The sequence below is a fragment of the Panthera uncia genome, chromosome F1, assembly GCF_023721935.1.
Source record: "Panthera uncia isolate 11264 chromosome F1, Puncia_PCG_1.0, whole genome shotgun sequence".
Taxonomy (NCBI): domain Eukaryota; kingdom Metazoa; phylum Chordata; class Mammalia; order Carnivora; family Felidae; genus Panthera; species Panthera uncia.
The window spans coordinates 63039180-63053618 of record NC_064813.1 but is presented as its reverse complement, the minus strand read 5'-3'; the positions used below and the strand labels follow the sequence as shown (position 1 = coordinate 63053618).

At 61.9% G+C, this 14439-nt stretch overlaps 1 protein-coding gene across 1 annotated transcript; it reads left to right on the top strand.

Annotated features, from left to right (window-relative positions):
• Positions 1–2852: 2852 nt before the first annotated feature.
• On the top strand, positions 2853–11452 carry CASQ1 (calsequestrin 1). Its single transcript, XM_049634701.1, has 11 exons — positions 2853–3178; positions 4761–4845; positions 5673–5773; positions 6015–6126; positions 6432–6505; positions 6844–6974; positions 7722–7767; positions 8183–8237; positions 8441–8541; positions 9633–9707; positions 10839–11452. Exons 1-11 carry the CDS (start codon positions 2897–2899, stop codon positions 10977–10979), a joined length of 1203 nt encoding a protein of 400 aa, XP_049490658.1. The 5' UTR covers positions 2853–2896; the 3' UTR covers positions 10980–11452.
• The last annotated feature ends 2987 nt before the right edge of the window (positions 11453–14439 follow it).

Sequence of the window (14439 nt, the reverse complement as noted above, 5' to 3'; positions counted from 1 at the left end):
CCTCGGAGGTGGCCCCTCCCCCTTCACCCACTTGCTGGCTCTTGCTCCCTGGGCTTCACGCTGCAGGTCAGCTCATTGGCACACGTCTTCAGGGGCCGTGTCCCCAAAGCCCGCAGGGCTGGGGAAAATGCTAAGGAAAGCTGGGGGAAGTCGTAGACTGTCACCAAAAACAAAGCGTATGTGTTAAGTGAGAGCACACGTGCCTGGCAGTGGGACGAGGGGCTCGCACGCCCCATCCGCGAGTTCACACAACAAACAGATTCTTATCAGCCACCCTGTTTCTTAGATGAGGAAACCAAGGTCTGTCGGATTCCAAAACCTGTGCCCTTAACCACCCACAGACTAGTCCCCCAGCGTGGGCCGGGCCGAAAATATACACCGACAAAACAAAAAACAAAAGACAAAACAGAACAAAAGGACGGCGAGGGAGGAAGGTCCGCGGACGGTTCTAGGGAACGAGAGGCCGTGGGCTGGCAAAGAGGAAGCCATCGTAGGGGGTCACCAGCCACTCCTCCCCTCCTGAGGTCTCTCCCGCCTGTCAACCTCCCCCCTCCAGCACCAGGTCCCCTAGGGACAGGGCTATATCCGCCTGGGGTCCTTCTCTGCTGCTGACAGGGCTGAACCAGACCTGGAGGACAGAGGGGCCAGGGTGTGGGAGTGAGGGAGCACGGAGAGCACGGGGAGCACGGAGGGGCCAGCTCCTCGGGTTTCAGTAGCAGGAGCCTCGGGTGTCTGGTGGGTTAAAAATACAGAGGCCCCAACTCAGGGTCATTTGATATCAGCGGCTGAGGCTTACAAGTCCAAGGGCCTGAAGGCAGGGGCTCAGAGAGAAGGGACAGAGCAGAAAGTAGGGAACACAGCAGCAGGGAGAGCAGGCAGGGGGCAGGAGGGGAGGGTACAGCTGTTGGGAAGGACTGGCTAGGCCTGGAGGGCCAAGGGCAGGGAGTGGGAACGAAGTGGGAGAAGGTGGGGGGGCTGCGGGGCCAAGGTCACCTTTTCGCCCCATCTCACATCCTTGGGGGAGCAGGAGGTCAGCGTCCTGGGGGACAGGGCCGGTGTTCCAGGGTCTCACCCCCCACCAACATGCGGCGGAGGGAAGAAGTCCCGGCCCTCCCTCCTGCCCTCTGGCTGCGGGGCTGTGGGCACGTCCGCGGCTCTCCTGTGAGACCAGGAGAAACGTTCTGAGGCCTCCCCAGCTCCCACCAGCCCTGCTCAGGTTAGCTCCGGCCTCTCCTGCTCCAGTGACAGCTGTCTCTCTTGGACCCACTCCTGCCACATTCTTGAGATTTTCTGTGGCCTTCCTTGCTTAGCTGTGCAAGGTCCACCCCACAGGAGGGGGCAAAGTTATTCCTCCTAAGATAATGTCACGCCCCTGCCTGGGTGCAAACTAAACCCTGTTTCTCCAAAGTCGGAGATCCCTCAGGGTGGGAAGGGAGGACTTCTGACTTTGATCCAGACTCTTCCCTGGCTTCCCTCGTGCCTCAGTTTCCCTGTGCATGGTAAGAGCCCTGGAGGGCCAAGAAGAGGGTCCTTCCTTCCCAGGAGCCTAGAGCGGAGCTCCTCTCTGGTGCTCGTCCCCCAGGCTGGGGCGCAGGAAGTTAAAGTCCCTCCTCCCACCAACTCTCAGGTGCACAGAATGAATCAACCTCCTCGGCTGGGGTTCGGGTCGAGGTCCCACCTCTTCGGGTTTTAACCTGTCCCCTGGCGTTTACGCCTGATCCCCTTTGCGAGAATGCATCGTGGTCCAGCCTGGGGAAGCCTCCCTCCCCGCGTGCCCTGGAGAACCGGGTCCCCTTTGATGGGAGTGCAGAGCACGAGCAGGAGGCAGGAGGCAGGAGGCGGCTGGACGGTTCCCCTCCTCTCCTGGGCCTCCTCGAGGAGAGAAACCCCCGCCTCGCACGTCTGCAGGGTGGACGGGAGCCAGGGCTCCTTGCCCCCCGCCCGCCCCGTCCTTCCCTGCGTCCCGACTGAGGAGTGTTGAGTGAAGCACAGGAAACTGGCCGGGGCCGAGCCAGGTGGCCAGTCCTGGACGAGGCTCCATCTTTTATTCAGAGAATGACCTCATCCCTGGTCCTGGCTCTCTGAAGGGAAGTGCAAGGGGGTCTCTTTCTGCAGCCCGCTTGCTTTTCACGGCCCCCTCCGCCCGCGGGACCGAGCAAACAGACCTCGTCCGGAGGAGCTTCCCGGGTTTTCCGACCAAGACGGGGAGGCAATCCAGCGTCTGTGCCCCTCGTGCTCTGTATTCGTGAATTCGATCTCCGACCCAGAATCCCTCCTCTCCACCCCCATTCCCCTCAGTCCGAGTACCCTGGCCCTCCCCGGGCTCTCCCTAATTACCCCACACCTCCCCTCCCCCAGCCCAGCATCATTTACCTCCGACTCATCTGGTCTTATTTTTAGCTCAGGCCTTTTCCTTTCTTAATATGGCGATGAGCTTCTAGGCCGGCGTGGGGACCGTGCTGAGGAGTCCTGGACGGCGGGGAAGGGGTGGGGGAGGGGCTCTGGGAGGCCGGGGGGCGGGGTGAGGTGTAGGAGGTGGGAGGGTCTCGGCCCTCGCGGAGCTGCCCTGGCCGCAGAAGGTTATCCTCTCTCCTGCCAGGCCGAGAGACATATTTAGATGGGACCAGGTGGGGGCCGACGGGTGCCAACTTCGGGGCCGGCTCCGGTTCCCTCCCCGCCCCCTGCTCCTATCCCTCCTCCTGACCCTTTCGCTCTTGGCTCTGTCGGCAGCCTGTCCGGGACCCAGCAGTGTCCTCTGTCCACTGCTCTGGGCCCTTCCCCACCCCGCCCCCACCGTGAGCCCCTAAGTGGGGATTCAGGACCCAGGGCCCCTCCCTGCCCCGGCCACCCTCCTCTGGACCGGGAGAGCCGACCCGACCCAGACCCCGCGACGTCCATGGGCACTGCAGACAGGATGGGGGCCGCGGCCGTGCCCGGCCCGCGGCTGGCATTGCTGCTGCTGCTGCTGCTGCTGGGGACACCCCGGCCGGGGGTGCGGGGGGAGGACGGGCTGGACTTCCCCGAGTACGACGGTGTGGACCGCGTGGTCAACGTCAACGCGAAGAACTACAAGAACATTTTCAAGAAGTACGAGGTGCTGGCGCTGCTCTACCACGAGCCCCCTGAGGACGACAAGGCCTCCCAGAGACAGTTCGAAATGGAAGAGCTGATCCTGGAGGTGAGTGGGGGGGGCTCCGCAGGCCCACGGGGCACGCCCCCCCCCCCCCCCAACCGTGAGCCCCAGCCGGGGAGTGCAAGCAGCCTCTGAGGGGGCCTGGGGGGGGGGCGCGAGGGACAGCAGTGGACACAAGGGCGTGTGGCCCTCGCCACAAGAGAAGGGAGACTTGGAACCCAAAGTCCCACCCCAGTCAGGCCGTCGTGGGCCAGAAAGGCTGCGGGGAGACCTCGCCTCCACGCCGCGAAGCGCTGGGTTTGGCCAGGGCCCGGGTGTCCTTGGAAGGGGGGCTCCAAAAAGGAAAGGGACGCTCTTCAGAGGACAGGGCAAGAGCCGCACTGTGGGGCGCTGTGGCCCCGGTCTAGTTGCTGCACCCCAAGGAGACCCGCCCGGTATGAATTTTAAATGCCATCGACATTCGTTTGCACATTCATCGACATTCATCGACATTCGTTTGCATCCACTTCCCGGCTGGAGGTTTCACGGAGACCACCGTGGCCTCGCTCCCTCTCCCTCGCTCCCTCTCCCTGCCCAGACTGGGCCAGGCTGCATGCCCTGGTTGGAAAATTCTTGCAGAATGCCTTTCCCCCGCTTCTCTTTGCGGGAAGCTTCCTCCCACCCCCAAGTGGACTTCAGAACGAGAGCAAAAGTTTGTGTCTGGGGACAACTGGGACGTGTGGTCACACACACTCTCCATCCTGGGATAAGGATGTCTTCTCACCCAAGCTTCTGCAGCCCTTGGCAGTATGGATGGGCCTCGGCCCGCCCGGAGGAAGGACCGCAGGCTCCCGTGTGTGTGTGTGTGTGTGTGTGTGTGTGTGTGTCCCTGTGGCTGCTAGAGCCTGCCATCTGATTAATGCGCTGAGTATTTTTATCCTGAGCGTTCAACATCTCTGGCCATCCACCTGCCAGCAGCCTCCCTTCCCCATCCTCCTGAGGATCCGGCACCAGGGTCTGTTAGGTGGGGCGCCCTCAGCAGAGTGCATCGGGCTCCAGGGTCCAGCCGGGAGGCCGAGGGGGCAGGGTCCTGTGGGGGTGAGGGGCTGGGGTAAAGAGGGGGAGGAGTGCCCTGCCTGGGTCCCCTCTAGGGCCTGCTGGAGTCTCTGCCTCTGAAGGTAACAAGAGGTGGCCACCGTGACCCTCTGGCTTTCCCCACTCCTCAGGGACATGACCAGACTCCCCCCACACCCTCCTGCCCTCCAAAGCTCTCCCCAGTGGGGGTTACTCAGGGACTTCTAATGTCACCCCACACCGAGCGTGGCCTTCAATCAGGATGGGGGGGCAGGGCCTCAGTCACTCTGCAGGCAGGGCCTCCCTCAGGAACCCCCTCAGGAACCGGGAAGGATCACACCTTCAAGGGCAGGATCAGAAGCACACCGACGAGGGCCACGTAGGGGTCAGGGGCCAACACTGGACCGCAGACCAAAGGGGTAGGCTTGCAGGGCGCGGGGAGAGGGCCCGGATCCTCGCGCGGCACCCAGGGCAAGTCTTCTATTCCCCAAACGACCCCACCGGGGAAGCCCCCCCCCCCCCCCGAGATGGGAACAGAATCCTGGAGCCGACTTTAACCCTTCGTTCCCTCCAGTTAGCGGCCCAAGTCCTGGAAGACAAGGGCGTTGGCTTCGGGCTGGTGGACTCTGAGAAGGACGCGGCAGTAGCCAAGAAACTAGGTAAGGGACCGGCAGGGGGGAGGCAGCGTGTGGGACAGGGGAGGCCTGGAGTGTGGGACGGAGCCCAGGCCGGCGACTCGGAGGGCAGCCCTTGTCTAGGCCAAGGGCCCCACGGTGCCCACTGGGAATGGAGTCGGAGGTGGGGGCGGGGAGACCGAAATTGGGACGATTATGGCTGGGGTTCTGGCATCTCCTTTACTCCTTAGAGAGACCCAGGCTCAAATCCCAGAAAGGGGGGCGGGTGGCCTTTAAACTCACCTAAGAATCAGGGCTAGGTGCTGGGGGAAAGGGGACGCCAGGGAACACCACCGGCTGCGAGGCTGGAGAGGCTCAGTCACACCCCTCCGTCCAGAGCTGGGGCCCCGGGGGTTATACACCGGCCACCAGGGAGCAGCACAGGCCAGAACTGGGCTCCGGGTGTGGCTGGGGAGGACGGTCAGTGATGAAGTCATCTAGTCGGTAATAGCAGTGGGTTAGAGGGCTGGACGGGCAGCGAGCGGCCCGAGTCCTCCCAGGAGGTGAAGGAAACCAGGGAAGGGGGGACACCTTGTTAGACCCCACATCTCCCTATGTCCCCTTAACACCCCCCACCCCCCGCTGATCCCACTTTCTCCCGGAGAGCCCCTGCCCCCCACACACACCCCCTGGAGAGCCGCCTGGACTAGAGCCAACGGCACAGATCTCAGGGCTGTGGGGTCTGAAGGGAGGGGAGAGGGGCGGGGGAAGGGAGAGTGGAGAGGAGGACGTGGGGTCCAGGGACGCTGGCGCGGGCCCTGGACCGGTGGGCAGCCCGGCGGCCGGGCTCACCTCTGGCTCTGGCTCGCCAGGACTCACGGAAGAAGACAGCATCTACGTGTTCAAGGGAGATGAAGTCATCGAGTACGATGGCGAGTTCTCTGCTGACACCCTGGTGGAGTTTCTACTCGATGTGAGGGTCCCCTGCCCCTAACGGCGTGGCTTTAAGTCTTGACACCCTTCGCCGACCGAGTCCAGCCATGCACATGTGCATGCACGCACACACGCGCGCGCACACGCACACACACACATACACACGCTTGCAGGTGATGGACAGCCCCTGCCTCCCTCTCAGCCCTGCCTCCCTCCTCCCTCTCCTCCTCCTTCCAGCGAGGAGAGAACTCACACTCTCGCCGCTGGCCCCGCTCCTCCAGGTCCTAGAGGATCCCGTGGAACTGATCGAGGGTGAACGAGAGCTGCAGGCATTTGAGAACATTGAGGACGAGATCAAGCTCATTGGCTACTTCAAGAGCAAAGATTCAGAGCGTGGGTAACTCCCAGGTGTCCCTCCTTGGACCCCCGTTTTATCTGTCCCCCTAACCCCCACTCGGCCCACTGTCTCCCCATCTCTACGCCCTCCTCTCTCCGACCCACCTGCACTGGGGGCTCCCAGATGGGCACCCCCAGCGCCCCACCTTCCCCGCTGAAGTGCAGCTGCTCTCAGAGGACTGAGGGGTGGGGTCTCAGAACGAACCCCTCTGGCCGAAGGAGCCTTGGGGAGAAACAGAGGGGACGTGGCTCCCCGGCCGACCCTGGCCTCCCCAGAGACTGACTCCGAGTTACTCCTTCAGATTACAAGGCCTACGAGGACGCCGCGGAGGAGTTTCACCCCTACATCCCCTTCTTCGCCACCTTCGACAGCAAGGTTCTCCTCCCCGCGGCCGTATGGGGTCCCCCTCGCTCCCCACAGCTGCCCTCCAGACCTCTCTCCCAGAACCTACGGTCCCTCCCTACACAGGACACTCCTCACCCCACCCCCACCTCAGGCCTCTCACGCGCGCCCCAAAGATTTTAGATTCCCTAACCCACCCCTCTAGCGTTCAGCCAAAGCCCAGAGCGGTCAAGACACTTGTCCATCGTCACAGTGGCAGTGACAAGGGCCCAGGCTGTCTGACCTCCTTTCTAAGGGCTGCTCCCCGTGACGCTGCCTCGCCCCGTGACCCACATCCCCCTGCTCCACTCCCCCCACCCCCTCCCCCAAAGGTGGCAAAGAAGCTGACCCTGAAGCTGAATGAGATTGATTTCTACGAGGCCTTCATGGAAGAGCCCGTGACCATCCCAGACAAGCCCAACAGCGAGGAGGAGATTGTCAGCTTCGTGGAGGAACACAGGAGGTGGGGAGCAGGGTCAACAGACCCCACGGGTACTGGTAGTGGGTGTCAGAATGGGATCCTAACCCAGATCTGGCTCTGTCCTTCCTCGTCGTCGCCCTGCACCAGTGGTTCTTGACAGGGGTGAGGTGGGGGAGGACTTGGCCCTCCAGGGGACAACTGGCCGCGTGGGAGACATTTCCGGTTGAGGAGAGCGCTGCTGGGTAGAAGCGGGGGCGCTGCCTGACCTCCTCCAGTGCCCCCAGGACAGCCCCCCGCGACAGAATTGTCCGGCCCCACATGTCAGTGGTGCTGAGGCCGAGAGGCCCTGCCTGCACTCCACAACTGGAAATACCCACTCATCGGTATAAACGCCACCAACTCTCACTCCCCCCGCTAGACTCTGGTCCCCTTCACCGGGGCAGGGCCGGTCAGCTTCGTCCAGCTCCATCGGCACGGCACCTGGCCCGGGGCCTAGAACTTCAGAGACTCTCAGCTGTAATGAGTGAACGAGTGGATGCCCAGACGCCCAGGTCTTACCTTTCTTCCAAAGATTTCTCTCCCAGTCCGCTGGCCCACTCTGGGTTCTCCCACCTGCTTTAACCAGGCAATGATCTGGGCCCCGTGCCCAGAGCTTAGACTTTGCCAGATGGCTCTGTTCTGGGCTACAAGCCGGCTGTGCCCGAGGCTTGACCCAGAGGCAGCCTCCGCTGCGAGGGCCCCCTGGGAGGGCATCCTTGTCGCCCACTGAGTGGTGACGGTCTCTTCCAGATCCACCCTGAGGAAGCTGAAGCCCGAGAGCATGTATGAAACCTGGGTGAGTGTCCCCTGGATGGGGCCGGGCCCCTAGGGGAGCAGGGGTGACTGAGGACTCAAGCCCTGGGAATATTCCCACCTGCTGTGCCCTCGCTTGTAGGAAATCGATGCAGCGGCAGAGTGCGGAGGGTTTCGTTCCGAAGGACACGCCACAAACTGGGAGACACACAAAAGCTGTTAAAGAAAACAGGGGGGAGGAGCCCCGAGATCTGGGGCTAGCGGGTTTGCAACAGAGGTGTGGGGGCCCTGGCACTGAAGCGAGCCGTGTCCCTTGGGACAGGGCCACCACCCCAAGGACGTACCTGTCCTGGAATCCAGAAGCTGGATTCCCATCCAACTCGGGTTCAAGGAAGAGGTAGGGTGTGTCTGGCTCTCTAACTTCGGGGAGCACAGCTAAGCCCCCCTCCCCCTAACAGGAAGACGACATGGACGGAATTCACATTGTGGCCTTCGCAGAAGAAGCTGATCCTGGTGAGGGAGGAATGCAGGATTGGATGGGGGGGCACCGGTGAGAGGGGGACGCGGGTGTTTGTGAGTGAACAGTCTTCCACGGGAGGCATTCCTGGGGATCCGCGGGCAATGGCGGGCAGTGGGGGGCCGTCAGGATGCCCGCCGCCTCCGTGTCCCCTTCTCCCCTGCCCCACCTGACACTTCTTCCCTGTGTTCCCTACAAGATGGCTACGAGTTCTTGGAGACGCTCAAGTCCGTGGCTCAAGATAACACTGATAACCCCGACCTCAGCATCATCTGGATCGACCCCGACGACTTCCCACTGGTGAGGGGCACGGCTCTCCTAACCCCCACCCCCCGCCTCACAGTGGCACTTTCTGAGACCAGCTTCCTTCAGGGTCCCGGCCCCAACTCCTGGCTCGAGGACCTCGGGAGGTTATGTCCAGTACAGGTTCGAGGGCGCCGCGGGCAGGAAAGGCACCCTGAGAAGGGGAAAGCAGGATGGGAAGTGAATCTCACGGAACATGGCACCCGATTCCCAGAGCAGAGGCTAGGCGGGTAGCTTGTGTGCCCAGGGCTGACTTCTCCTACAAACGCCCAGAGTTTTTTTTTTGGGGGGGGGGGGGCCAGATGGACATCCTATTCTGCAGGTGGGTCTACACAATCACAGAGTCAAAGCACAGGGATCCCATTGTCGGGGGACAGCTTTGTGCCCAGCGGGATCCCCAACACCTAGCGCTCGTTAATGTTTACTTATTTTTTAATTTTTTTTGACATTTTTTATTTATTCTTGAGAGACAGAGAGAGAGAGAGAGATGGAGCGTGAGCAGGGGACAGGCAGAGAGAGAGGGAGACGCAGAATCCGAAGCGGGCTCCAGGCTCCGAGCTGTCGGCACGGAGCCCGATGCGGGGCTCGAACCCACAAACTGAGATCATGACCTGAGCCGAAGCCTGATGCTTAACCAACAGAGCCACCCAGGCACCCCCCCCCCAATACTCATTGTTGAAAGCGTGAACGAATGGAAACGTGAGGAACGTTGGTAATGACCAGGGATAATGACCTCAGTTTAGACGTGTAGAAGCTGAGGGTCATCGAGGAGTGACTTGCCCAAGGTCACAAGGTCACGCAGTAACAGATCAAGGCTCAGGAAACAGGGGTTTGCCACGCAGTTTTCCTCGAAAGGGAAAGGCCAATGTCTCCAGCCGACCCTCCTGATACTTTCTTTCCCTCTGGGATTTTTCCCTGTCACTGCTTACCTCCACTCCTTCCCTTTGGGCCTTACGGCTGGGCCTGTCCCCCATCCACATGGGTTCACGGGGACCTTCCCCTACCCCTGGACTGAGCCTCGCGCTCGCCCTCCGGGACTCGTGTGTTCCTGGACTCATGTTAACTAACCACACATGCTCTCTTCACAGCTGGTGCCATACTGGGAGAAGACGTTTGACATCGACCTGTCGGCCCCACAGATAGGAGTCGTCAACGTTACTGATGTGAGTCTCCTTCCCTCGTGCCCCGCTGGCCCCTGACTCTGCTTCCCGGCCCAGCTCCCGTCCCCTGCTCTGCTGACTGGGCACTGAACCCCGCCCAGACGAATGAGACGCGGCTGGGCTCATGGCTGCGGGGAGGGGGGGCGACTCGGGCCCTGAACACACCCCTGCTGGAACTGGCTTCTCATCCTCAAGGCCCGGGTCACAGCCCGTCTTCTCCACGAAGTATGTCCAGACCCCCCGTTTGGAGTCCCGCCCCTCCTCGCCACTCCCAGCGCCCACTTGGCATTGAGAACGTGACTTCTCTGTGGCTCTTTGTGTGTTATGCCTGCCCCTCCCAGCCGACTCCGAGCCCTTTGAGGGCAGAAAGCTTCTCGCTCCCTCGTGGCAGGTGCCTCAGACGTGCTCGCGGAGGCGAACTGAGTGGAGCCACAGTCTTTTCGTTAATACAATTGTCAGTCCGACGGGGGAGGCAGGTGTTCTGTTAACCACGCGGCCGGATCTCGTAAACTCTATCGTAAAGGGCCCCATAAAATGCCAGGGAGGCACAGAAATCAAAGCTGCTTCTGCTGCAGAGAATCCGAGAGAAGGGTTTCAAAGGAGTGGCATTTAAAGCGGAGCCTGGACAACCTATAGGAGTCCCCCACGTGGAAGTTGTGAGAAGCCACCCCCAGACCGATGGGAAAGTTAGTGCCAAAAGTCAAAAGTAGGGAAACGAATACCAGGTTCTGGAAAGGGCAGGTCATTTGTTGTTGTCGCTGTTTTGTTTCTTATGGCGTGAGAGTCGAGAGGTTTCTGCGGACGGTGCTGGGAAAGCAGGTTAGGAAAGCCTTGATCTGAAGGGCTGCTGGCTCTGTTCTCCGGCCACGAGGAGCCACCAGTGGTCCCTCGTCAAGGGCACGACGGGTGTGTTGGAGAGGCTGAGGGAGAAGGTCTCCTCGCCAAGCCACTTTCTCCATCGCTATCCCAGCCCAGACCTCCACCTGAACAGCGCCCCCCCCCCCCGCCCCGCTCCCGGCCGTGACAGGTGCAGGGAAGGGACGGAGGATGTAGGCAAGGACTCGGGGAGCCCTGTGACGGGTCTGAAGACCTGAGTGGGGCTTAGCTCGGGTCCCCTGTGTGTGCCTCACCCAGGCGGACAGCGTGTGGCTGGAGATGGACGACGAGGAGGACCTGCCTTCGGCTGAGGAGCTGGAGGACTGGCTAGAGGACGTGCTGGAGGGCGAGATCAACACAGAGGACGACGACGAGGAGGAGGACGATGACGACGACTAGTTATTGTGGCCGCCGCGTCCCAGCCCGCCCGCTCTCCTCCTCGTGATCTCTTCTGCCTCCCCTGGCCCTCCCTGGGCCCCTCCAGGGACACCGGGTCACTCTCTGCCCTGGGGCGCGCCGGGGTCCGCCGGCTGAGTGCTGAGCCCCTGACCCTCACCGGACGAGGACAGATCCCACTCTTCACCCGCGTGCCAGCCCGGGCGCCTCAGCTGACTCGTGTCCTATCCCACGGTGGCCCTGGGCCCGCTATTCGTCTCGTCCATCACTCCGTACAATCTTTCCTGGGACTCCTTCCTCCTCGGTTCCCTCCACCCGCGCACGCTCTTCCCCGCACTCTCAAATCCTGCGTCCTTCTGACCGGCCTGTCCCTGGCCAGGAGGAAGGGCGGGCCCTGTGTTTGGGGCCGTCTCTCAGCCATCTCTTGTTAATGTATTTGGGTCAAATGAGAGGCCTCAATAAAGGATCTGGGGCAGCAAGAACCAGTGTCTGCTGAGGAGGCCTCACCCCGTGGCAGGAGAGGGGCAGCCGGAGGACGGGGTGGCGGGGGGGGGGGGGGAGTGTTAGGTGTGGGTGCCTTGTGAGGGCGCCGATAGAAGGAGCGGGGGCTCCCTCCAGGCAGTCGTCCCAGAGGAGAGTGGATTATTTATCCGCTACTGGTCAACAAGCTTCCACCCCCACCCCGCCCCCCAGCACACGGTGTTTGTCCGGCATTGCTCACCGCTCACAGGCTCAGGGAGAAGGCAGAGGGCCGGGCCGTCCCTGCTCCCGAGCTGATTAGCCTCCCTGGGAAGTACAGCCGAGCAACTGAACAATCGAAGACAAACACAAAGCAATGAGGAATTAAGTGATTACGGGCCGCTTGATAGCACCCCCCCCGCAGCTCTTATTTGAATGTCAGGACTGAGCCCAAATAGCACCTCCTCGGTGAGGCCTTCCCAGAGGCGGCCCCTCCTGCGGTTCCCTCCTCTGGGGTCACGCCGCGCGCTCTCTACGCTCCTACTCCAGTCCTCAGCGTGTCCTACCCTAGATCGTCATATACACGCCTGTCTTCCCCCGCTGGACTGGGGGCCCCTTGCCCCTGTGCCCACAGGGCCTGGCGCACAAAACATGGCGCTTAACAAACGTCTGTTGGAAGAAGGAACAAAGGAGCAGGATGGCTCAGAAGAGAGAGGTCACAGGGGTCTCTGATGGCTTCATAGAGTGAGCATTTTTCTAGGCCTTCGATCAAGAGTGGGGTCCGACGGGGCCAAGGAGTTCGGGAAGGCACCTTGCAGTCAGTGGGAAACCTGAAAAGCACGGGCAGGTGCTTTTCATGTGTATCATGCGGGGGAGTGGGGGGGCACAGGAGAGACCAGAGACGCAAGCAGAGACGGATGTTCCAGGGGTGGCCGCGAGGATGGGTGGGCATGGCGGGTGGCAGAGTTTGAGTTCGATCCTGTGGCAGTGCCCAGGGGGATGCGCAGGGGGAGGGGAGGGGACTCTCACACTCAGAGGCCACCAGGAGAGTCGAGGTGGAATTGGGGAAGCGTGGCCCCGAGTCGTGGTCCCAAATAGAGAGGAGACATCGAGTTTCGTACACTCAGGATCCTCCCCCGGCCCTGGATCTGGGCCGCCGGGGTCCTGCCTGGAGGGGTCCGCGCTCTGTCCGGCACAGCCCAGGCTGGCGTATGGGCAAGGGAGCCAGGCGTCGAGTCACGGAACCAAGCCACTGACCGCGCCCAGAACTCACAGATGGGACAGTTGTCATGGGTCAGGTGGAAAGGTGCTGCTGAGAGACTAGGGGGCCGCTCGGTATGGAAGAAGGAGACACGAGGTTACCGAAGCGTCACCTCTACAGACAAACCCGGGACATGCTCCTACAGAAGGCACAGGAGTGTGGAGCAGAGACCGTGTTTTTACCCAACTGGTAACCATTTAATGCTCAGTCTAATCCGTGCTGTGGGCCCTGGGCGGATGCGATTCTAACAGGGAGCTTATGATCTAGTACAGGTCACTGGGAGGTCCCACACTAACTAGAAGCTTCTAGGTTTCAAGCCCCCCTCTGTGCCAGTGCTCAGAGACGATTTCTGAATCTCAGAAGAGCCCTGGCAGACGGGCATCAGCGTCCCTATCTCACCGGTGAGGACACTGAGTCTCAGAGGCATAAACCACCCAAGAAAGGACGGGAGCCAGCACGGAGCCCCAGTCCCCCGTGCCTGCTGCCTCCGGAAGATCTGAGCCTGTCACTGACTACAGACACACCATTGAGTCTCTCTGAGTCTTAACGACAGGTCAGCGAAATGATGTTCGGTCCTATAACGCAGAACGAATGAGATATCTTCAAAGGCAGATTACGAGGTGGTCTTACTCTGGAAGTGTGGTGCCAGGAGAGGGCCACTGAAGAGCAGAGAGAAGGCCTATGGAAAACCCAAGATGCCAGGAGCCTGAGCCTCTTTCTGGGGCAGTGTAGACCAAGAAAGCGGGGGTCCCGGAGGCCAACCCGGCTCTGCCAGGCCAGAACCTAGGGAAGCCAGGGCGATCGTTCCCAGAGGTCGCCGGGGGAACTGGTGGGGCCCGGACCTCTTCCCAGGGCCAGACCCTGCCAGAGTTGAGGCAAGAGACCTCAGGCTGGAGATGGGGGTGCAGACAGATGCTTCCCCACTTCTTCCTTCCCTCTTTCAGTCTGGCTGAGAATCTGGGGGAGGAAAGTCCCTAGGGGTGGAGAGGAAGTTGAGAGCCGCCGCCGGGTGCTGGGCCTGGGCAGAGAGGCAGAGCTAGGAGACAGAGCTAAGTGCGGCGTTGCAAGATGTCTATATTTGCATGCTGAGCTCACTGCTGCTCTTTTCCTCCCCAGAAAATAAAATTACATCATGGTGGGGGGAAGGCAGGAGGGCGGTATATTCGGGAAAGGTGAGAAGAACACAACGGGGCATCACCCCCGAGGAGAGAAGATCCGGGGCTCCAGGTCAAGGGGACGAGGCCCCGTGTTGCTTCCCGCCTGCATCCCTACCCACGCCCCCGCCCCCAATGTGGAGAAGCCCGAGCCAGCCTCCGATCCCTCGCTAGCGGGTCCCCTGACCCAGAAGGGGAGGAGAGAGGTTTTTCCAAACACAGGTCAGCCAGCTAAGAGGATCAGAGGCCCGAGGCCCGCCGGACGCCTAAACCCTAACGCACTCTGTGCTCCCCAGGGTCCCAGCCGCCGCGGCCACCGAAAGGGAACCGGGCGACGAGGGTGTCCCGCTGGGAAAGAACGAAACCCGAGGGCCGGGTCCCGCAGTCCCCGGGGGCGCGGGCAGCGGCCCTCGGCAGCCCACCCGCCGGCCCTCCCTCAAGCCCCGCCCCCGCCCCGCCCCCGCCGTGACGTCACCGGCCGGCCGGGCGGGGCGCGCGGGGCTCGGACTCGGGCTCGGCGGGCGGAAGCGGCGGCGGCGGCGGCGGCGGCAGGAGCGGCGGGAGCCGAGGAGGAGGCTCCGGACGCTGC